The following is a 24,620-nucleotide window of genomic DNA, read 5'->3' on the forward strand; positions in this document are numbered from 1 at the left end:
ATGAATAATAAAAGAAAAAAAAATACCCAACACAAAAAAGGACTGGTGAAGTGGCTCAAGTGGTAGAGTGCCTGAGTTCAAACCCCAACCAACAAATAAACAAAAAAAAGCAAGTAAGACTTTGCTGATTTTCTTTTAGGAAAGTAATTTAAATAGCCTGTTTCATGATCAATGGAAGCAAAGTTAATTTATACGTTTATAATTATAAATTATATATGTCATGAAAGTATTAAACATTCTTCAGTTGTCCTTACAGATTTGTTTCGTACTTTCACTTCAGGACTAAGGCTTATGCCTTTTTTGGAGAACCTTTGTGTGGTGACTTTTCCTTTCTTTCTCCCTCTTTCAGATTTTCATCACCGTGAATTGCCTGAGTACAGATTTCTCCTCTCAAAAAGGGGTGAAAGGACTTCCTTTGATGATTCAAATTGACACATACAGTTATAATAATCGCAGCAATAAACCTATTCATAGAGCTTATTGCCAGATCAAGGTCTTCTGCGACAAAGTGAGTAAGATGACAGTTTGCCATAAAGGTACCTGTGTCATTACACATTGCTTTTAATGACATTTTCCCCATGGTACCTTGTCTCATCTAGTGGTGTCAAAATTATCATCAGGCCAAGTGTGGTAGCTCAAACAGGTAATCCTAGCTACTCAGGAGGCTGAGACCAGGAGGATCCCAGTACTCAGCCAGCCCAGGCAAAGTTTGCAAGACCCTATCTCAACCAATAAAAGCTGGGCACAGTGGCACACATCTGTCACCCCTGCTATGTATCAGTGTTAAGTAGGAGACTAGCAGTCCAGGCTGGCCCGGGCATAGAGCAAGACCCTATATGAAAGTAGTTAAAACAAAAAGGGTTGGAGGCATGGCTCAAGTAGTAGAGCTCCTGCCTACTAAGCACAAGGCACTGAGTTTAATCTAAACCCTGTACTGTTCTCTCTCCACCACCCCCACCACCAAAAAAAAAAAAAAATCATTTCTCATCAGTCACAGGAGTGGTAATCTTTTATTCTAGATTCCTGTTAGATATTAGGGAATCATCAGTCAACTATACTTTTGTTTGTTTGTTTGGTATTAGCTTATTTTTGCCACTGATTTAATGACTGACTTCACATTATATCTTATTCCATTCAGGCTGTGATAATAAAATACATAGGCTGAGAGGCTTAAACAACAGAAATTTATTTCTCACAGTTCTAGAGGTTGGGAGTCTGAGATCAAGGCCTCCTACACAGGCCAGTTCAGTTCTGGTGAGGATCTTCTTCCTGGCTTGCAGGTGGCCATCTTCTTACTGTATCTGCACATCGAGAAAGAGAGTTCTCATGGGTCTTTCTTTATAAGGACACTATCACATCATCAGGGTCTCACCCTCATGACCTCATTTAAACCAAAGGTCTCACCGACGAACGTCATGATTTTGGTGATGCGGGCTTCAGCATATGATTTTTTTGGTGGTGGTCGGGGGGTAGAATTAGGGGAAGCAAACATCCAGTCCATAACATTCTGGTCTGTGGTCTGATTTTGTGAGATGGCTGATATAGCATCAGTAGTTTTATTGGGTATAGGTACTATTTCAGAACACATCAGTCTAACTTTTGTTATTTTATGGGCTAAGTGGGGCCTTCCCTAGATCTCTTTAGAATGGAAATCACACCTATATAATGTCACATGTGCTTTCAGTCTCTCTGAATCCTGCCACAAAAGAGGCAGAGCAATTAGGATAGCACAATTTAAAATTCTCTGCTTAGATGACAAGAGATTTTCATAAATCTAAATATGAGCGTGGCTACGCATCAAGAATTTCAAGACCTGTTAGTGTCGGGATCTGTGAAGGAGAGTAAAGGGCTACAGGATAATCAAAGAACAGAAAAGCTACAGAAGTCCCCAAAGTACTCACTGGAAAGTACAGCAGTGGGCTTCCTGAGGACAGCTTAGCTTGTGAGACTGGGTAGAGGGTGCAGTCTGTGAGCTCCAGTTTGCTGGTGAATGCAGGAGAACTAAGTATGAATGTTTTGTTCTCTGTGAAAAGTTATAAATTGATGTTCTCTTCTGGGACAAAAAAACCCCTGCTTTGGAAAAACTGCTAAGAGTAGAATCAGGTTAAGTTGAGGAGGGGAAAAAAGGTGAAAAGGAAAGTTAAAAAAAAAGTAAGAATGAAGATGGAAAAGGATATAGAGTAAACAGACCTTTAAAAAATGCAAGATTGTTTTTGTATTACTTCGTGAACACACCAGAAGAGGAGGTCTGAGGGTTGGAGGGATGATCCTGGTCCACTCATTTCACCTAAAAATGATCAAAAGGGAAAAAAAAAAGTCAAAGCCCCCAAAACATCTCATAAAAAGCTTGCTGGATGTGGTGGTCCATGCCTATACTCACAAATATTCTGGGGGTGGAGCTAGGAAGATTACTGTTTGAGACTGGCCCCAGGCTAAATTACGAGTCCCTACCAGAAAATAAGCTAAAGCAAAAAGGGTCCTCCCTAGGGGTATAGCTCAAGTGAAAGTGTGCTTGCTAGGGAAGCCCTGAGTTCCAAACTCCAGTATTGCAAAAATGGGGGATGGGGGGAGTAGATATTAAGATCAGATCAATAGTGAATGAATGTCACAAAGACATGACACAAGCCATGAAGACTGTAGCCCAGTGTTCAAAATGAGCTAAATTAAGAGAATAGATGTGATGGTGAGCACAGTTTAAAATGCTCACACATGAGATGTTTGTAGAATAGAATAATATGAAAAGACGTGTTAGAACTCAAAAAAGAATTTAGAAATAAAAGATTAAAATATTTCAGAAAGCTACACTAGATGGAACACAAGGGTGAATATTGTCTTAAGACAATACAGCAGCATAATTTTAAAAACTAGAAAAAAGTGAAGACAGATATGAAAGAAAATAACAGAAGAAAGGTAAAGAAGATTTGGCATTCATATAGTAGGAATCTCTGGACAAAAATGGAAACACTAGAATAGAACAAATACTAAGAATGATAAACCAGGAAAATATGAAATTGAAAGTCTGCATACTTGAGAGTATAGCAGGTACTTGGAAAAATCAACTTAGGATAGCCAGTAAATAAAGCCTAGACTTTTAAGAAAACAGAAAAATGTTGTTTGGCCATCTAAGTAAAATAAATAAGTAGTCACTAGTGTGGAAACATTTATCATCAAACCTTTCAACCATGATACCTTGTTAAAAGAAAGTGATATTTAATCAAGTAAAGAAAATGTGACCAAGGATTTATATCCAGCCAAATTAACTTTCAAGTAAGAAGACTGAAGACACCCTCCCAACACACACACCAAAATAAAACAAATAAACCAGAAATATCTCCCAAATCCAGCATTTATTCTTCTTGAGCAATCTAGTAGAGAATAAACAACTGTGTTAAGTACAAATTTAACTCTAAATCATAGGAGAGAAAGCATGGCAGTATGTTTTGACAACATAGGCACAGTGTATGGGAAGAGTATATGAAAAATAGCTAGTTGACTAGCTGCTTCTAGGTATTGACTATAAGTAAAAAGGATTTATTTTACATTAAATGGAGGAGCGAGACAGGCAGGAGGAAAGAGGCTACCGGTATCTAATTTAGTACTGCTCATCGCTACCCCCTCCCCCCAGTACTGGGGATTGAACCCAGGGCCTTGCACTTGCTGGGCAAGTGCTCTACCACTTGAGCCACATCTCTAACCCTTCTTTCTTTGCTGGGGCTGGTGTTAAACTCCAGATCTTCCTACCTCTGTCCCTCAGGTAGGTGGGATTATAGGCATTTAATACTCCCTGTCCCCCCTCCCCTGCAGCTTTCCATCACTCTTAAAGGTGCTACAGTCCATTGTATTAAAGTTCTGTAGTGCCATTAAAATGTCTAAAAGTTCTGGTTTAGCAATGGTACAGCATAGGGAGGAATGGGCTCTTACGAAGGTAGTGTCAGCAGAAGGCAGAGATAGCCAAGAGAAGAGAGAAGGAAGACCCTGCAACAAAACTGCGTGTGAGTGTAGAGACATGCAACCTGGCAGCAAATATCTAAAATCTCAAAGACTCTAAAGTCTTTCAGGCCATGATGATTTCAGTGAGTGCCAATTACCCAGTCCTCAGGGCAACACCATAAATCTGAGGGACAGTCAGGCAGTCTCCATGACACAAAGACCAGTCAAGTCAATGTGCATAGTGGGTACCTTCACAGTGGGTCAGAGGGCAAAGGTAACTTGGCCAGAGTCACATAGTGGAAAAGTAGAGAAGCTGGGTGCAAATATAGATCTGCTTCCCAACTCATATTCCTTTAATTAATAAATAACTTTGTACACAAAATATCAAAATGGTAATGATAATTCAAAACCTCAACAAAGAGCCAAGGCTGTCTTTAAAAACAAAACCAATCAGTTCATGTCTTTTATTCAGCATGTTAAACATTAAAAAACGTATGCAAACAGCATACAACATTGTCTTTTCAGATGTACAAATTGGAGAGCATTTCAATAATTTTGAATTCTCTTACTTTATTGAGATATTTCAAGGGAGATGGTAGAATCAATCCCCTTCCATGGGAATTTATTGCATGGGAGTAAGGTTAGGGGAAGAAGAAAGGGAGGGAAGGATGGGATAACTTGTCTTTACTGAGGTGGTTGGAATTGGAAACGGGAAAGAAGAACCTTAAAGGGGAATTGGAAGGGGGAAAAAGGCTTAAAGTTTGCTCCTATAATTGTCTTATTCTACAGTGCTGGTGCAGTAAACACCAAAAACAACACAAAGCAAACCAGAACTTGGGGAAAGAATAGAGAGTTATACTGTTGTTAACCTATGCTCTAGAATAAGAAGGACTTTAAGAAGCTAAGATTGATTGATTATCAATCAATAGAATGATTGATTATACCTTTTTTGTTTGAAAATATTTTTTTATAAATTTTCATTCAGTTATTTTACCTCTTAAGTGAGAGAGAATGAGAAAGAGGACTGGGTGGGGTTTTCCAAGCATTGTTTTCTGAAGCCATTCTACAAGAAAAGAAATGATTGGTAGGACCACTTACTTATGTAGGCGTGTTTGAAAACATGAATGAGGCCCAGGAAAAAAATCATGTCAACACATACTTTGCCAATCAGAAAATAAGTGACATTTCCAATAGTTGCTATTTTCAATATCAGTCTAATAAATATCAGAAGAAAATGGTTGGAAGATGTGTGAATGGTTGGCATTTATTTCAAGTAATTAGTGAGGTAAAGAGTTCCCAGTAAGCATCCAGGGTGTTTGGGGCACCAGGAAGCTCACATTAGGAGGAAATCCCCTGGACCGCATAGACAGCGTAACTGTAACTGCTGTCAGTTTTTCCAGTAGGCCAGGTGCAGTCCTTGTGTAATTTGTCATCATCTTTGCTACTCCAGTTTTCAAAACCCAGGCAAAATTTACTCCTGAGAGATTAAAAAAAATAATAATAAAATTTTTATTTTTGTATTTTTCAAGTGGGTGTGCAAATGCATAATTTGAATTATCCTCTAAAGTAAAAGAGTAAAGAACTATTATTCCATTTTAAAACTGTAAGTTTTCCAGTCATAGTCCAGAGGCTTAACAGGTGGAATTCTGCACTATTTATAGTTCTCTAGTTCAATTTGAAATTTTAATACACCTGTGAGGCTGCAGATGAAAATAAAGGTCTTCTCTAATTTTTTTTGGTATTATGAGGCTATTAAAATGCATGTTTGTGCATTAAAAATTTAGGCTATGTCTAGATAACTACCTAGATAGATACTGATATTTGTTATCTTTTTATCTATTTATTAACTTCCATAATCCTCCATGGAAAATAAGAGTTTGTATTACTATAAGTATAAACTATATTGCACAAAACTTGAGAAATAAAGATACTTGTGTTAAGTAAAAGACAAAGATAGCCATCACTTCTCAAGTGTTGACAAAACTGATCACCATATAATGGAAAACTTGTAAGATCCATTTTTAAAATTTAACACTCCACAGTAAGTGAACATTGAGGTGAGGGAAATTCCTGATAGCTTTGGACTTTGCAGTAAATTATACTGTTGTGGAAGAACTAGACCTTTTCGTACTTTAATGAGAATAGAAGTAATACTTTCTAGAAGGTTTTGGTCACAAATGATCCTAGGAAGGAAAGCAATTCTTAGAAGGTCTTTATCAAATGCATTAAAGCTTCCTGGGTCATTACGAAGTCATAAACTTTATTTTAGAAACTTCAGTTCTTCCAAGACTGGACACTGTCAGAATTGTTTTGTCCTGCAGATAACCTGGGCATTTTGGGCAGGAAAGTAGCCCCAAGGCTGTGCGCCACAGTGACCTATTCTGTTTTATGTCAGTCCCTTGGGTTTAGCCTATCAAAGAATGCCTGTGAAGCACTGAAGATGTGGCTCAAGGGGTAGCACAACTGCCTTGCCATGAGTTCAAACTCCACTCCACCCCTCCCCCCAGAGAATGCCTGCAAAAATGATAAGCAAATGACTATTTCCTAAGAATCTACATTAAACATATATAACTCCTGAAACCAATCAGGATTAAACCTAGTTCTCATAGACTAGTACAGAGTAAATCACGACATCACAGATAAAATAGCTTCGCCAGCCTTGGGTGCATCTTGAGTGAGTTGTAATTTATATAGATAGATAGACATCGATATATGGATAATTAGATAGATAATAAAGATTATTATGGCGCAGAGCTTCCAACACATAGTGAAAAGCCTTGTACAGACTTAATAAAAGTAAAGACTAACTAGTTCCTGTTACAAACATCAGTATTTTGGAGAGTCCCTTACTTGCATTTCTCACCCATTTGGACAAGGTGACACCTGTGATTTAACATTTATTTTCTAAAAATACTACATTATCTAAACAACAAAAACTACAAAAATCTTAAGATCTTGAAGGGACTTCCAAAGCAGATATTTTGACTCCCTCTTGCTGAGAATTTTCATGATCTGTAAGAATCAATGAAAATTCAAAACCTCAAAGTGAAGTAAGTACTATAAAATATTTTGGCTGGTGGAGTGGCTCAAGTGGTAGAACACCTGAGTTCAAACCCAAGTACAGCAAAACCAACCAACCAACCAAACAAACAAATAAAAACTTACTCCTCTTAGTAGTAAGTAAAAACAATTTTCCCTTTGGTAGTTTTCTGATATAAAAATACAGATTTAAGTTATGTGGCTAATATATTGTAACTATCCAAATCCTATCTATGTAAAGCTCTTAGAAATCACCTAGCACGAAGTGCCATCTAAGCATTAGCTACTGTTACTAATTCTTCAAGAATTAGCTCAAAAGCCTTTATGACCACAGTTCTCCATTGTGTCATAGCCTTGCCATAGCCAGAATTGAGAATCTGCTTTGTTAAGAAGAGTCAGTTTGAGCCAGGGGCCATTGGCTCACACCTGTAATAGTAGCTACTCAGGAGACAGAGATCAGGAGGATCATAGTTCAAAGCCGGCCCCAGGCAAATAGACCCTATCCTGAAAAAAGCCCATTGCAAAAAAGGATTGGCAGAATGGCTCAAGCAGTAGAGCACCTGCCTAAGTTCAAACTCTAGTGCTGCTTTAAAAAAAAAAAATCAGTTTGATAACCAAAAATTATATTTTATTCTTTTCATCCAAACCATTTGTGGGTATTTTTCTGTGACCTGCTTCTTTTGTGATCTTTGTCCATTTTTCCATTAATATTTTCATTGTTTTAAAATTTGGATCTTTATATAGTTGGAATTTAACACTTTATGTGATATTTTATTTTCACCAGCCCGTCCTTTGTCTTTGATTTCCTTGTTTTTGCACACAGAGGATTACATTTTTATATGGTCACATATATCTCTTGTATGAGATGATTTGAGGGCACTTTCTAAAGGGCTAAAGGCTGCTGGGCAGTATGTGCTTCACTGCTTCTTAAATCTACTACCACAATAGGCAGGAACTGTAAGTGAATCTGAAAAGTCCATGAGACTGTCACCTGTCCCTAGACAGTTTTCACCATTGTGAAAACATGGTGCAGATGAATCTTCCCTCAGCAAGAATGTAGAGAAGGCAAAAGGAAACTGTGCTGGGAGCTCTGTATTTGAGGGATGAGATGACGAATGAGTTAACAAATGACCAAAGAGAAAGATAATCAGGGAATTGCCACAGGCCTGAAGGAAAGGGATATTAAGGTGACAATCAACTAGTTCAGCAGGATAAGGTTTGGCAGTTTGGCAGAAGAGCCGATGAGAAAGTCACATTGTAAGGAACAGAGCACGAAAAAGGAAGTGAGTAGACAGAACCTTTTCTGTTTGGTCGAATGAATAAGAATACATGAAAATATTGACACAGAAACAAAATCTGATGTGAGTGCAGTGTGATCTCACATCTCTCTGTGACCACAATGCCTTCCCTCATTTCTACCACTGTAATGAGTGTTTAAAGGTTTTTGCTTGTTTGTTTTTTGTTTTTGTTTTTTTGGATTGCCTTGCACTTGCTAGGCGAGTTCTCTACCACTTACAGCCTACCTGGTCCTTTTTGTTCTTTGTATTTCATGTAGATTCGTGTGTTAACTGCACAAGCTGGCCTCGAACCTGATCCTCTGATCTGCACCTCCCAACTAGCTGGGATAACAGGTGTAAGGTGCAATGACTTTTTAAAGTTCATAACAAAGCACAAAGGAAAAATTTTATAGGGAAGTCAAAATTCAACCTTAAAGCACTCTCCATGCCCCGGAATGAGTTTAAGGGGTCAGTGCTTCATCTTATGACATTTCATTATAATCACTAAGGTTACTTAATGGTTATTAGGGATCTGCTCTTTTCATATGAATTCAAAACTGACATTCTTTAAATAAGCACAGAATCATAAAAGGAAAAAATCTGGATGAGGTGGATCATTCAAGTCAAAGTACAGCATGTAGAGTTGCCATTGTTCTCAGCTTTCAGAATTGAAGCCTGACCTCACCAGAGATAAAAGTGGCGCTCCCTTGTCTCCTCCTCCCCTGTTTTGTTTCATAACCACCTGATTCATGTGTGTGACAATATTTTGTATGCTCTGATAACTTGCCTGGCTTGGCCTGTGTTTGTTTTTCCCTATTAGGGAGCAGAAAGAAAAATCCGAGATGAAGAGAGAAAGCAGAACAGGAAGAAAGGGAAGGGCCAGGCCTCCCAAACCCAGTGCAACAACTGTGAGTTTCCCGAGTCTGACAGTGAGGACACCGAGTCTGATGAGAAGGAGGCTGCCTGGGGCCGGGTCCTCTGAGGGAACAGATGGAAAGAAGTGAGGTGCAGGGAAAATTACAAGCTGCAAGGCATGGCCTGCTTCCCCAGCAGTGGAGACTGAGCTATTGTCTCTATGAAAAGCAGCTACAATTACAGGAGCACCGTGTGTTTGAGACACAAGGACGTTGTAATATGGAGAGCAACGTCCTCTGTGTGCACCTTAGACAAGGACTCTAAGGTGCACACAGGGACAGCAGGGTGTGAAGGGGCCCCAGCTCCATCTCCAGCACTCACTCAAAGTCCATGCTCTTTCTGTTTGTGTGGGGTTGAGGGAAGAATTTTAATCTATTTTCACATCTATGGTATTTGGAAAGATTTATAGAAGAAAGTCTTGAACTTTTGTTAAGACAGCTGAAAGTTGAGAGTTCTCAGTCATGCATAACCCTGTCCTTTATGGGTTTTGTGGCCACGTCCAGCCTCTGATGGGAAGTTGGCTGCCATACCTTTACAGAAGAAGAGTGACATCACCTACTTCAAAACCATGCCTGACCTGCACTCACAGCCTGTTCTCTTCATACCCGACGTTCACTTTGCAAACCTGCAGAGGACTGGACAGGTACGGCTCCCTACAAACACCCTCCTGCCATCCATCCACCAGGCTAGTGGTGCCTTAAGACAGGAGTGCCTTGGGCAGCTCTGACCATAAACGTAAAACCTACTGTCCATTCATTACAGGAAAGTAAATGTCACTCCCCACAGAAAATGGAATTTTATAGAAAAGTATGTCTCAGGGAAGGATCCTGACTTACTAAGGGGAAGAAGAGAGTGGTTTGATGATAGTGAAAGTGAAGTGTTGACAAAACAATGAAAGAGGAAGTAAAACAAGAAAAGTTGTTAGTTTTGTCAAGCAGGATACAGCAAAGCGCCACCTAATGATAGGAAATATAACTGCACCTGCCACTTGCTAAAAGTTGCACAAGAGGATTTTAAAAAAAAATAAGACTCTCTCAACATCTTTTCCTTTAGTAAATTAACACTTGCCATTGAATGAGTAAATCATTTCTCCCCTATTGAAAAGTGAGGCTGGGGCTGGTGGAATGGCTCAAGTAGTAGAGTGCCTGCCTAACAAGTGTGAGGCCCTGAGTTCAAACCCCAGCACTGCCAAAAAAAAAAAAAAGAAAAGTGAGGCTGTAGATAAGCTCCCTGTTTAAAAAATAAAAATAAGTCCTGTCTTCTAGGTATATCTACAAATGAAGTGAATGATCTAATATTAAACAACATAAATATCAACAATTAACTCATTGTGGTAGATCATGTTAATGGAATACTATGCAGCCACTAAATATTAATTATGGAAACTATGTAGCAACTCAGGAACTACTTATAATTGTGCTCAATGAAAAGCAAAAGGATACCAATTTGTGTCTACACTGTACCCCAAATGTCAAACTGAACTTGAAGGGAAAAGAAAAATTGCCTATTGAACCAAATTACCTATTCACTAATCCCCTTACTCACAAAAGAGACTTGTTGACTGGCCATCAAAGAATTTACTTGAATTGTGACATAAGTCTAAATTTTTTCCTTTTGTCTTTGGTATTATTTCCTTTATGTGACAAGTGAAAATTAGGTGAAAAAAGAAAAAAAATAAATAATTTACTTAGCAGCATCCAGAATTGTTTTTCACCAGACCAACTGTGTTCTGAGTTTTGAATTGATTAGTTTTCTTTTAACCCAAAGTCCTTTGAGGAAAGGTGAGTTTTGAGAAATAGGACGTCCAGGCATGCTGAAATTTCCCTCCCAGGCTGAGTGTGCAGCACTCCTTGGAATTGACCTTCGTCTACCAGGAGATCATGCTTGGCTTCACTTTCTTTGTTTAGAGTGTGTTTCACCCCTGATGTTTGCTGTGTTGTTTCACCATGTGACAAAGCAGTTATACAACCAGAGGGGTTTTTTTTTGGCTTGTCATTGCTGTTCATGATATAATATGGTAATAAAATACTCATACCTTTTTGTTAGAGCACCTTTCCACTAAAAACTAATTTAACATTTCCATCTTGTCTTACTTGTTTGACAGGAACATGGACATGGGGGGAAGGGGGAAGAATTTTGTAATTTATCCAGAAATAAGAGCTAGAAACTAATTTGCTTTTGATTCTCAAGTTTGTGGTGATACTCAAGTTTGTGTATGTGCTACCGTTGCTCCATGGTTTTATGGAGCGAGCTTTCCACACCTCCCAGAAGAGTAATAATTGAGTAAAGCTCACTTTATATTTCCCGTCATGATTCTGGCTGCAGTTACGTGACCATGCTGTCAGCCTGGCCTACTCTCTTGGCAAGATTTCTGTGAAATACACAAAGCTGTAAACAAATCTTAATAGGAAAAGTGACTGATCTGGCTGTTCACAACTATCAGTCCCCTGGCCTCACTTGCCCCTCCCATGTGAGCCGGGTGCCCAGCCTCAGGCTGACTCCATGCGATCTTCACAGTTTGTGGGCATTGGCAGTTGCAAAGTGGCCAGATCACTGCCCCCGGCCATTGTGTCCATATGTCCTGCTATCAAGAGGTCACCCTCCCAATGTCCCCAGGCTCCCTTGTAACCTTGAATTCAGAGCCTACTTGGGTTCCTGGCAACCATGGCACACTCAGCAGTGCCCTATAACAACCTGTGACTGCCCCATGGCTTATCAACTTGCTTAGCTGAAGGAAGGGATGATAGCCTGCTGTGCCTCTAAAGGTTGCCTTTCCTGGAAAGAGCTAGATGCCTGGGAGATAACATCATTCAGAGACAAGAGGGAAGAGGCACGTCACACCCAGAAGAGAGCATGGAGGGCAGGGTTGGCTGACTGTGACATACAGAACAGGAACCAATTGTGGCAGGTCAGCAGATAGACTGGTTTACCACCAGCAGAGCCGCCCCCCCCGCCCGGCCTCCGCAGTGGGTGCAATCAGTGACCCACTGAGTCTTGGAAAAACAGTCTCATCACAGATCTGCACCTCACAGTCACAGTCAGGGGTGCTCCTCAGCTGTGCCAGAGGGTGCCTCTACCAGGGAGCAGCTATTCCCTGATCACCCGAGGACACTGGCTAGGGAGGAGATTTTCACTGTCAATCCATATGTCCCTCACTCCTCCATTACCTCATGATTCACATGTGGATTGGAGTATATTCTTCAGAAAATAAAAATTAGTGTAAGGGAATGAATTCACTGTGAGGCACAATGGAGACCTTCAGAGTCTTTCCTCTACTGAAGTCCTTACCCACAGCTCCTTGTATCTGGAATGCCTTCAACAGACAAGTGATGGAGAAGATGGTACAAAGCAAAGGGTTCATCTTTTGGATAATCTATACTTTGCAGGCTTCCTCAAAGCACCTGAACCCAAGGAGGACCCTCTCCTCCCTCCGACCCTCAGAGGTTGTCTCTTGAATTGTGGTTCCTTAACATCTCCCCCAGGTCACAGAAATCCTTATAAGAATTTAGATTCCCAAGTTCCTTCCCAGGTCTTTTGAGTTAGAATCTCTGAAGTGGTCCTGGGAATTTACATTTATAATAAGGTCTCCAAATATTTTTTAGGCATTCTAAGATTTGAAAAACATGCTCTGAAAATTAAATTAGTGCAATGGGCTTGATAGTTGACAAGGAAGAAACTGGGTTATAAGAGAGGCAGAAAACCAACAATGGAAGGACATTGACGGGGAGAGTGAGTTCATTCAGTACGGCAGGAAAACACAAGGCTGTTTCATGTTTGGGTCACCAACCAACTTTGCATAGAACTGTCTGTTACCTTGTCAGGGGCCAGGCAGGGTCACATTTCTTTAAATGTGAGTGATGCCACATTTAAAGAAACCAGCAAATGCAAGCCACCATTAGGAACTTTTCCATCTAATTGTGTGGCCAGGTCCCTCACTCATGGGTCACTTCATATGCAGCCAGTTGGACAGTCCCATTTCTAGTACATCACAGTAACAGATACTTTGGATGCCACACTGAATTTTGGAGTGGGAAAAACACAATTTACCTTTATTGCTTTCCATTTAAGAAGAAACAAAGTATACAATACAGCAATAAAAAGTTAAGAGGAAAAAGTTTCCATACAAATCTAAGCTAATAACCAGAATGACTCATTCCAGAGAGTTCCAGGTAACCGGGCTTATTATACAACAAAGTCTAGGTTTTGCAGCCTCCCAGATTGCTGGCAGTCTTTGAAAAGTCTACGGGGAGGGGTTCGTCCAGCCCCAGGCTGGGCAGGGACAGTAACTGCTTTCGAAGAGGCGGCTTTTGGAGTGAATATGTGAATGTTTGATAGTAAGTAATTCAAGTATTGCTTTTCACTCAAATGCACATGACCTCAAAGTATACAGACAAAGCTCCCAAAAGGGCCACAATCAATGTCTAGAAATAGTCCAGTCAAAAAGATATAGGAACATAGCAGATCCCCTCTGGATTTCTCCCATAGTATCATCAAATAGTAAGGATGCTTCATAATTTCTTTAATTTTGACTCTGCCTACCATTGTGCTCCAAAGAGCACAATGAGTCCTTGGAGACTCTCTTTCTGGCTACGATATGTGACCTTTACCAGCCTAAAGACAGCTGGCCCCTAAATTTCTGTGCCCGTGGGATGCCAGGGTAACCCAGATCCCTTTGGAGAGTAAATGAGAGGCCTAGGTACTGCTCTTCTGCCACGGGACCACCTTGCCCATCCCATCTTCAGTAACACAATGTCTAGAGTCAGCTCACCTGTGGGCCAAGTGGCTCCAAGAGCCACTCTGCAAACCAGAGCCTTTCTAAACAGTGAATTTAAATCCTGCCAAGATATTTTCTTAATGTCGGAAGTAAGATTTGGTTTAGGGCCATAGCTAGAAATAATCAGACTTCCAATTTTATTTCATTAAAATTTAAGAATTAACTCCAGGGAAAGTTCGAGAAAGTTAAATTTGCATTTTCTTAGAAATACACACACACAAACCATCATGAAACAAATTTGTCTTTGTCTTTTTAAGAGCCATTTTATGCCTTTGGGAGCTCTGTGCATCATGTAAAGTATTTTCATTTCTTGTCTCTGACCTACAGTAAGCCTATTATTTTGTTCCACAGGTGTATTATAACACAGATGATGAACGAGAAGGGTAAGTAAGACACTCAGTTATTTCACCTCAACACCCAAAGTCAGTTTGTGTAAATGGATGTGGCCTGGTAACCCCGGGCAGGAAGTGGGACCTTCCTTTGCTCATGACTCGGAGCTGTCTGGGAGGGAGGCTCTTTCTCGGCTTCTCTTTCCCCCCTTTTTCCTTCCTCTGATCTTCCTTTAAATAATTGGCTCTTCTTCTAAGTAACCCATTTCTTCCATTCCATCTTTTCACCAGTAATCTTCCTGATAGTCCTTGCTACCCTTTGCTTGGCCCTAACCCAAGAGCAAGCTGAGTTTGAGGCAAGAGCCAAAGCTAACAGCCTGCTCTACTGCTAATTCTGCCTGAGACACATATGCTGCTTGAAATCTTCACATTAGATGGGCTTGGATGGAAACTGGGAAAGCTGAGAACCTGTTCCCTGCCCTCTGGGGTTTAAGATAAGAAGTTGGCACTGAAGGCTTCCAATGTCTTCTGCATCGTGTCTCTGTATAATAGTGATGGGAGAAGTTCTCCATCTTTTCATAGATGCTCACCTGAGTGTGTTCATGCAGATTTTTAGAGAGCCAAATCTTCAAAGTGCTTTCCATCATAACTCATTTTAAGGACTCAGATGTTAAAGAAAAAATGAACCTTCAAGGTCATTGAGCTGACCTGTTCCTTCCTAGGCAATAGTAATGTCTAGAGCACATTCTTGAAAGGTAGTCTGCTGTTGCTTGAGTATTGCTCACTGTGTGAGCTAGCTTACTACCGTACTGTTTCACTGAGCTGACATCTACCCACCTATTTTTGATTTCTACCCATTGGCTCTTGTCCTCCTTTCTGGATAAGTCTCATCCTTCCTCAGCATTCAAACATTGCTTTCCTCCTGCAAATGTTCTTGGTTAAAATATAGTTTTATCTCTCAACATCTTAATGTCTTTCCAGGGGAATGCTACTAAATTTGTTAATAGTCTCATGAAAACTGGCTTTTGGAATAAACCTGTGCTCTGAACTACATGAATTGCAGACTATATTGGGATAATTTTTTCTTATGCCCTGGATGTTACTTTTTCTCTTAAAGCAGGCTAGAGTTACATTCATTTTCAATGTCTATTTTATGTTCTTGGTTTGTATTAGATACATATAACTAAATCCCTAGATCATTTCCCCTCTCTCCCAAATAATATATTTCTTTGTAAAGCATTTCACAGTTGGCAAAGTAAGAAGAAACTCTCTTCTTTCCTAGAAGAGAGTTTGGCAAATGATAGTCTGAGGACCAGATCAGGGCTACCATCTGTTTCTGAATAGTCTGCAAACTAAGGATGGTTTTCCTATTTTTCAACAGTTGAAAAAACTCAAAGGAAGAGTAATATTATGTAACATGAAAATTCTATGAAATCCAAGTGTCCATAAGTAAAGCTTCACCGGAGCACACCATGTGAATTCTTTCATGTATTGACTATGACTGCTGTGGTGCTACAGCTGCAGAATTGAGTGGTCAGAACGGAGGCCAATGGCCTTCAAAGCCTAAATATTTATTGTCTGGCCTTATACAGGAAGTTTGTCATCTTCTGTCCCAAAGGGAGGAGAATCTCAAAGGAGTCAAGTGATTCTCCACCTGATGAGGGACAGAATCTTGTCCAGGACTTAACTTCCAACTTCAGAGCTCTAAATACCCATCAAGAAAGCTAGATGTGGTGGCACATGCCTGTAATCCTAACACTTGGGAAACTGGGACAGGAGGGTTGCAAGTTGAAGGCCAGTCTGGGCTATATAGTTACATAGCAAGATCTTATCTCCTAAATAAATAAATAAATAAATAAATCATACCCACAAAACTATCTATCTATCTATTAAAACAATATGTGTGTGTGTGTGTGTATATATATATATATATATATATATATATATATATATTTCAAATATATAAAACAAACTATATATGTTTATAGCTTGTTCTTCTTATCTTGGCACATAAATAATGTATTTCCAGTGGTTTAAATGAATAGAAAAGAATAGCACTGTCAATTTCAATCCAATCTGGTATTCATATATTTTATAAGAGACAGCATGGCTTCATGGAAAAATGTTGACTTTGAGCTCTGGAAGCCCAAGTCCTACTCCTGGGCTATCATTTGCCAATGTGAAATCTTAAGCCAGTTCACTGATCTCTGGGCTTCAGTTTCCTCAATTTTACGTTGAGAATTTTGTATGAGACTCTCTGTTAGATTCCATCTGGGATTAACATTCCATATAGTATTATGGTTGAGAAAACTTAGTATGGGGAGTGTGAAGTGCCTGAACTCCTGAATGCTTCAGAATGTCCAAGCTTTAGTTGTAAATCTATCTCATCTCAAATTGACCTTCTTTGCAAGCTAGGATTAGATGCCCATTGAACTACTTATAACTCCATAGGCTAATTTCTCTATGAGAATTACCCTTGTTACTGTGCAGTCATGAGACCTAAGACCCCAGTGGGCTTGTCGTTCTCCTCAACACCTCAGCCTGGAATGGACAGATGCTGTGAGGGGAAGGGTGGTCACTGATTCCCTCAGCTTGCCTCTCTACAGTTCTCTTCTCTGAGTTCACAGTTCAAGTTCTGGCTAACTCAGCAGCAGCTCTCCAAAACCTTCAGTAAGGTTTTATTATTGTTTTGTTTTATTTTAAATTTTATATAGTATTTCATGTTGTTCTTAGCTGGAACATTGGTCTGCCACAAGCTTAAGATTTTAGTCAGAAACAGAAATATCTGTACTGCCTTTTAAAATGATCCTTCTGGGGCCTACTGACCATTTCCAGCTCAAAACAGCAGTAATAGTTACTAAATCTCTGTCTCTCTCTCTTTCTCTCTTTCTCTCTCTGTGTGTGTGTGTGTGTGTGTGTGTGTGTGTGTTTAATTGATTCTGCTGAGTGAGTTCTGTAAACACTCCAAACTAGCTTTCATTAAGGCCATTTGGGGCTGACTTCCCCAAAGAGCAATTTGTTAATAATATATGAATCAAGATTCCACTCCACAATTTGAGAGTTTGTGAGGACTTGAAATAAGATGACCTCCTGTTTTCTGAAACTAAAACAGAGGTGCGACTTCATTTCTCTAGGGCATTTATGGTGATTTGCATACATTGGTCATGAGCAGAGTTGTGATATAGACAAGCTATGTCTCCTCTTTCTGTACTTTACTGGGGAGATCTCACTAATCCCTAGTGCATAGTGCAGTTCAGATGCAATGTTCCCTCCCCCAAGTATGGCTATATATATATATATATATATATATATATATATATATATATTTTTTTTTTTTTCCCCCTCATGAAACTTAAGATTGTTTTGCCAAGCCAATACCTGAATGTTCTGCTGGCCCTAGATCATTCTACATTTTGACCACTGTGCCATTGGGAAGGAGATCAGTGTTAGAGAAAGTACCTTTTCCTTGCTCTCCAGTCCTCTTAGGTATAATGCAGTGTTATTGGCCTGTGTCTGAGTTGTGGGCTCTTCACATCTGGCAAATGGGCCAGTTATATCTGCCCTTCCTTTCTGGCTTTGCTTTGAAAATAACTAAAGCAGAATTCAGAGCACATAAAACTGATTGACTTCTCCTGGGTTCACAGATTTAAAAGTGTAGAAAAGCATATTTCAGCCAGGTGCCAGTGGCTCACACCTATAATCCTAGCTACTCAGGAGGCAGAGATTAGGAGGATCATGGTTCGAAGCCAGCCCAGGCAAATAGTTCCTTGAGACCCTATCTCAAAAAAAACCTTCACAAAAGAAGGACTGGTGGAGCGGCTCAAGGTGTATACCCTGAGATCAGGTCCCAGTACCACAAAAAAAAAAAAAAGCATATTTGAATTCCTGAGAGAAATGTAGTTTATCCACATGTTATTTTAATGGCAAAGCCTGTTATGGCTCTGAATGGGATGCTATCAAAAGTCAACAGAACTGGAAAAATATAGCTTAGGACCCTTCATATGGTATGAGAGAGTGACTGGCGACATGTCAGGCTACTCACCCATTATTAACCTAATGGCTGCTGTGTGAGTGAATTTTTTAATCTTCTGTTCCTAAGACCATGGTTACTCTAGTTCCAAGACATGATAGAATAAAATGACCTGCTTTTATGATAAAGTTCTGAAAGTGTTTTATTTATAGAGGGGAAGGCAGAGGGAGCAGTACCCTCAAAAAAATAAGAGAATACTGACTCTTTATATTATTTCTCATACCCTTACTCATCAACATCTCAGATTTATTGAGTAACTTTATCATGAGGTATTTCCCTCAAAAGTAGGATCTCTGGATAGCCTGTTTCACTTATTAGACTCTTCACACATTGAGTCTTCTGTCAACACTGAAATGGGAATAAAATTGTTCTCTGCCCTTGCTGGGTCATGGAATTTTCACAAGACTTAAGGGGATGAAATGTGCTTTGTAAAGTCTGAAGTCTTATTAAGGAATTGGATTGATTGGTACACCCTGTGGACTGGCTAGAGTGTAAGAAGATAAATTTAAAGCACCACTGATTTAATAGTTTAAAGTAGTAGAATGAATAGAAATACTCTTTGGACTGTCCACAGTGACATCCATGTGCTCCTTCTACCTTTGGACCTCTATCAGCTTGACTTGAGAATTGATGAATAACAGGATGCTGTAGGGGGTTGCATTATTTGGAAGCTTGGAAAGCCTACAATGTCAATATTCCATGTAGAGAGTGTTACCAATCTTTGTCCTTACATTTGATCAAAGTGGTAATGGGGACTCTTAGTTTCGTGAGAGTAAATAGAAATTCTGACCTCTTTAGTCTCCTTCATATCTCTCTTCCTCAAATCTCTCTCTAACTTCTAATCATCATCATCTTCTTCACCTCACACTTCAGGGATGCTTATGATGAATCAGAGACTCTTGTGAGTGCTTTACCTATGAGAGTTCACTCAATATTCTTATTAGCTTTCTTTTAAAGTTTAATTAAATTGAATTTTATTATTTATTTATTTATTTTTATTGGCAGTACTGGGGTTTGAACTTAGGGCCTTATGCTAAGCAGATGTTCTATCACTTGAGCCACTCCACCAACCCTTTTTGTGTTGGTATTTTTCAAAATAGGGTCTTGTGAACTATCTGTTCGGGATGGTTTTGAACTGTGATCCTCCTGATCTCTGCTTCCCAAGTAACTAGAATTACAGGTGTGAGTCACTGGCATCTGGCTATTTTTTATTTCTTAATGAGTATAATATTTGTGCTTATTTATGGGGTGTAGTAGCAGAAATTGATGCATGTATGCAGTGTGTACTGATCAACTAATGGTAACTAGCATTTCCATCTCCTCAAATATTGTCATTTCTGGGTCAGTAGCTTCCTTTTAAAGATAGGGAGACTGAGGTCTAAGAAATTCTTGGTTGTGGGAACACATCCAGTCAAGGTAGACTAGCCCTAGGGTTCCTGTCTTAACAACTCTGTTGAACTGCATGTCTGACATTGCTTCATGAGTCTACAAATCCCCAGAGAGATGAAAAGTTTCTGAAAACCTATATCTGCTTCCTTGAGAGTCTGAAGAATAGTAAGGTTCCATTTGAGAGCATTTTCTCATATTTCTGTTCTTCCAATTTTAACTCCTCTCAAACAGTCCTTCCTTTCCTTAGAGTACCTAGAGTAGACAGGGGCTTTGGGAGGAAATGCAGAACCATCAGAACTGGCCCAGTTGAGATCATGCAGGGCCTTGGCACCATGGTCTTCCAGAAAAGGGGACTGGAGCCTCCCTCAAGAAGAAGGAAAGGACTCAGCAGCTTGATCTGGGAGCTCCCACTACTGAAGTCTCATCTGCTTCAGAAAGTGGGAAGAGAACAGCAGGAGATCAGATTTATTGAGTAGCTTTATGAGCTAGGGTTCCCTCAAAATCACGGTCCAGGAGAGGGGGCTTGCATCATTTCTAATGTCCCTGCTGTGCCCTCTGGGGCTGACAAGAGGGGGCAGGACATCCAGCCTTGGCTGGATGCAAGGGACTGCTGTGACATAAGGACCACACAGACACCAGTGCTCACTCCTGTTTCCCCCGAGCCTTGAAGAGAAGAAAACAGAGCAGATTAGAGTGTGTAAAACTCACAAGTCTCACTTTGTGGATCCATATTCAGCAATGTGAAGCAGGTCTTAGGTCTGTACCCTAAAGATCACTAGTGGTATGTAATTTGCTCCCTCAAACAGATGACTTAGGGCCTGCAAGGGGAAGGAGGCTGGAATGGCATAAGCAAGGTAAAAGGACAGGGGCTGGCATATACGTGAACATGTGTTTTGACACCTTGTCTGTTCTACTTAACAGTTTCTGCTCTCTTTTCCAGCAGCAGCGTCCTTGTTAAACGGATGTTCAGGCCGATGGAAGAGGAATTTGGTCCAACACCCACCAAGCAGATTAAAGAAGAAGGCATTAAGCGAGGTATCCTTCCAGCTGGGGCATGCCACTGGCACAGTGTGAAGGGTGGAGGGCATTTTACCAAAAAGGGCTTGCAGCTCAGCCATCCCTGTGGCTCAGGGCTGACACTAGTGAACACACAGGAAGTACTCAGGCTTCTCTTTCACACTAAACTCTGTCCTTTTAAACACTTTGAATAAGGTTTGTTCTTTTGGACACTGGTTCTTTCCTTTGCCTTGGGAGAATGAATATACTGACTCATCCAGCAGCAAGATACAAGGTTAGAAAGAAACTTGTTGTGTATGTGACAGTCATACCTTATATGAACCAGTGACTCAGAATCATTCAATAGATGGAAATATTTAATCCTACACCAATAAATGAACCTGTGTTTCCTATGACATCACAACTTATTTTCTCAGTCAAGGAGAAAATGAGTACCCACTTTCTTACCAAGAGGGTAAGAAAGGAAGCCTGGGAGTACCTGGGTTTTGCCTAGCATCTCAGCGCTTGGAGAAGATAGAAATGTGTGGCATGGCCATTCCCCCTCCACCCTGCTGCAGCCTACCCTGAGGGCTTCCAGAGACTTGAGACTTATCCTGTATTAGACTTGTAATGACTCTGCTTACCATGCTAAGTACAAACACAGGCTTGAGGTTTTCCTGATTAAGAAATTTACATTTTTTCCTGTTTATTGTAATGGAACTTGCATCATTGTAAGGAACACACCCTGTGTAGCTTGTCTCTGCCCCTTGGATTTGAATGACCTTGGGCAGGTCCTTCACCCTGCTGCGCCCTTATCTATAAAGTGGGAATGGGCAAGAGTGCCCATCTCAGACTTGCTGGGAGGACCAGTGAGTTACACATGGATATCGCTGAAGCCTTGTACACGGTACCCTCTATGCTCACTGTTCACAGTTAGCGTTATTATTTGTCCTGTATCTAAATGAGTTATGTGGTAACAGTTCTGCATGAGTAATTAGCGTTTCAGAATGGAAAGAGCCTAAACGCTTAGATGTTATATTAGCAAGATTTAAACCATTAAAAAATTTTCTGACTTCATAGCTCACCATCAAATATTGTATACATTTCGAACTCTGTTTCTAGATGTACTTTAGAATCAGGGCAGAGTCACATGGAAGTCAAGAACTACACAGGCGTGAGGAAACTGTAGCTTACTTCCACATTTAGTGCCTGGTGGCTAGTCCAAACACTACTTTTCAGATTGTGAAGCTAGCAAGAAAACTGCCATAAGAAGTTATATTGATTGTCATGAAAAGAGACACATGAGGGCGCTGTAACCTACCGGCAGAAGGAAACTTCCCCCAGAAGTGACTTCTCTAGAACAAGACCGTGGAGTTTCCATGGAGCTCCATGCTCAGAGCTTCCACTCTGAGCTCGTTTGACAAGCTCGGGGGCTCAGGATCAGTGATGGTTCCTACTATGTCAGCAGTTCCCCAAGAGAATGATCACACTTACCAGCAAAGCCATTATCATTGGTTGATTGTTTTTGCAGCATTTTGTCAGGGTGCCTGTGTCGGAGTCATTTGGGGGCTGCCACGTGTGGCTGAATGCCTTTGGCTGCGCAATGTTCGGGATGCATGATGGCTCTTCCTGCTGCCTTTGGCAGAGTGATTATTACTATTGCTCTGCCACAGACACCAAACTAATGAAAGCCCACCCCATGGGCAAGACCTTGGGGATGGTTTGTGAGCCCAGAACACCCACCAGAGTGTGGCTGTCAGCAAGATTAAGGGGAGTGTGGAACTGCCTTGCCTGCTGTTCCTCCCCTCCCTGTCCCCATAGCTCCCAAACACCCTCAGCATTTTCCAGCCACTCCCAAAGCAAGTGTGGCAGCCATCCTGTTGAAATGCAGTGGCAGTGAGTATGCTTTTTTTTAAATAGAATGTGGTTTGGGGTTTCCTAGGGTCAGCCTGCTGGAAATTGCTTTTTTTTTCCCCCTGTTGAGAACTTTGGGAAAAAGGTATAGAATTTTCTTCCAATTTCCCTTATTTGGATATAATTGGGATCCTATCTCCTAACTATATTTCCATGTACTCCTACATTGAGTCCTCTCATAATAACCATTAGGTTATTAGATCTTTTAGTTGAAATGGAGGCTATAAAGTATTCCTTCCAAAGGACTAAATTTGGGGACATATTCAATCTGTTTATTTTATAAGTATTTACCTTTTATATTTGATAAAGAGAAGAAACTGCAGAACTTAAGCCTTCTTCCTTTCCTCCTGTCTTTCTTCCCTCCCTCCCTCCCTTCTTTCCTTCCTCCCTCAGACACCAACTGAACACTCACTGGCTGCCAAAAGGAAATTCAGGCAGAACCCCTGTGCACCCTTGTTGACTCAGCAGCAGCTTTAATGTGCCTTTGGGGATTGGGGAGGAGGGGGAGAAGGGACAGGGGTTTGGATTAGAGTTTATTTCATTTTCTAGTTCCAGCTTTGTTCTGATTGGTGAATGGTGATTGTAGCTCAGTTGATATCTGACTGTAGTTGGGATCTAGGCTTTGCTGTGGTTTTTGATCCTAGAATGGCCAGGTGCATGGAATTTTGGCCTTGGCCTTCTTCCCTCTGGAGAATCAGAAGTCACATGACTGACAGGAGGGAGACAGAAAGGGCAGTGAGCTCCCCGAGGCTGCAAGACTGCATTTGTGTGGTAGTTGCAGTTTTTTTCGAGGAGCTGAGGATAGTCAGAGAAGACCATAAGGAGCATGGGGAACTACAAGCAGCTGCTGTCATGTGTGTGGAATGTGGGGATGGGGGCACTTAGCCACTCTGAGCTTGTTTATACATCTCTAAGGAGACCTGGGGTCCCTGCCGTCTCTTACTCTGCACATTATCAGATTCAGAATGAGTAGAAAGCTGCATTCCACCTTGCTGAAGGCACTAGAAGCACATTGCTTCCCAACAGCTACATTGGTTGAGGTTGGGGGTGGGCTTGTGTTGTTTGCCAGGTCTTAAACCCTTATGGCCACCTTATATGGTAGACCACCAGTGTCATTATTGCACACAGAAAATCCAGAGTTGGGGAGGTGAAATGCCTAGGGCTAGAGGCATGTGGGGTCCACATGCTAACCTTCTTCCTCCACTCACCCAAGGGTACCCTATCGCCTTCCTGGGACTGTCTGTTGGTTGTCTGCCTGGAGTCTACTGTCCCCACCCTCCCCATGCCCTCACTTGCTGACACTGAGGCCCTTTCAATCTTTATAACTCAATGTCACCTCTCGAGCTTGCCTCACTCTGGCACGATCAGTCTGTGAAGAACTTCCTATGTCTTTTCCTTCATAACTCTCATACCTCTGTCTAGGTCAAATGACCTAGGTCTTCTTGCCTCTTCTCCAGGTGGACCATAAATTCCGTAAGGGTAGGGGGTAGGACTTACTAACTCTGGACTGCAATCCCAGCTCTTGGCACCCACAGCCTGGGTGTGTAGGTGAGTATTCAGCAATATTTGTTGAATGAACAAATGAGTAAATAGAAGAAAAAGGTCACAAGAAAGAGAGATCATAAAGAGACCATGTGCCCACCTTGAGAAATTCAAAAGTGAACCTGTGTATGGAAGCAGCTTACTGCTGATGAATGGTTTATCTCATCCAATTGTTCCTTAAAAGCCCCTAGCCACAGGGCATCCATGAAGCTGTCTAAGCAACCCTTCATGGCTTTTGACTGGCTAGGGACCAAAAGCTAAGCAGACAATGTCAGCCTGAGGCACCTGTACGAAAGGAAGCAGTCCCTGGGCCCCCTTTGTCACACAGCTCTCCCCTTCTCTTTCAGTGCTTTTGTATGTGAGGAAGGAGACCGACGATGTGTTTGATGCTTTGATGCTGAAGTCTCCCACAGTGAAGGGACTGATGGAAGCGGTAAGCCCCAAGCCCCTTTTGGCCTCCAGGAGACCAGCCATATCCTCTTTTG

General features: G+C 40.9%; 1 protein-coding gene across 4 annotated transcripts in view; it reads left to right on the top strand.

The window, feature by feature from the left end:
• Positions 1-24,620, top strand: part of Grhl2 (grainyhead like transcription factor 2) — a 150,848-nt gene that overhangs the window by 104,949 nt on the left and 21,279 nt on the right. For 3 of the 4 annotated variants that reach the window (XM_074068945.1, XM_020187361.2, XM_074068946.1), the window contains exons 9-14: positions 350-508; positions 9,067-9,154; positions 9,665-9,804; positions 14,287-14,318; positions 20,624-20,718; positions 24,483-24,568. In XM_074068945.1, coding sequence (XP_073925046.1) covers positions 350-508; positions 9,067-9,154; positions 9,665-9,804; positions 14,287-14,318; positions 20,624-20,718; positions 24,483-24,568 — 600 coding nt within the window. The remainder of the gene's footprint in view (positions 1-349; positions 509-9,066; positions 9,155-9,664; positions 9,805-14,286; positions 14,319-20,623; positions 20,719-24,482; positions 24,569-24,620) is intronic. The other variant, XM_074068943.1, reaches the window with a different exon arrangement.

Source organism: Castor canadensis, chromosome 3 (assembly GCF_047511655.1).
Source record: "Castor canadensis chromosome 3, mCasCan1.hap1v2, whole genome shotgun sequence".
In the NCBI taxonomy this organism is placed as follows: Eukaryota; Metazoa; Chordata; class Mammalia; order Rodentia; family Castoridae; genus Castor; species Castor canadensis.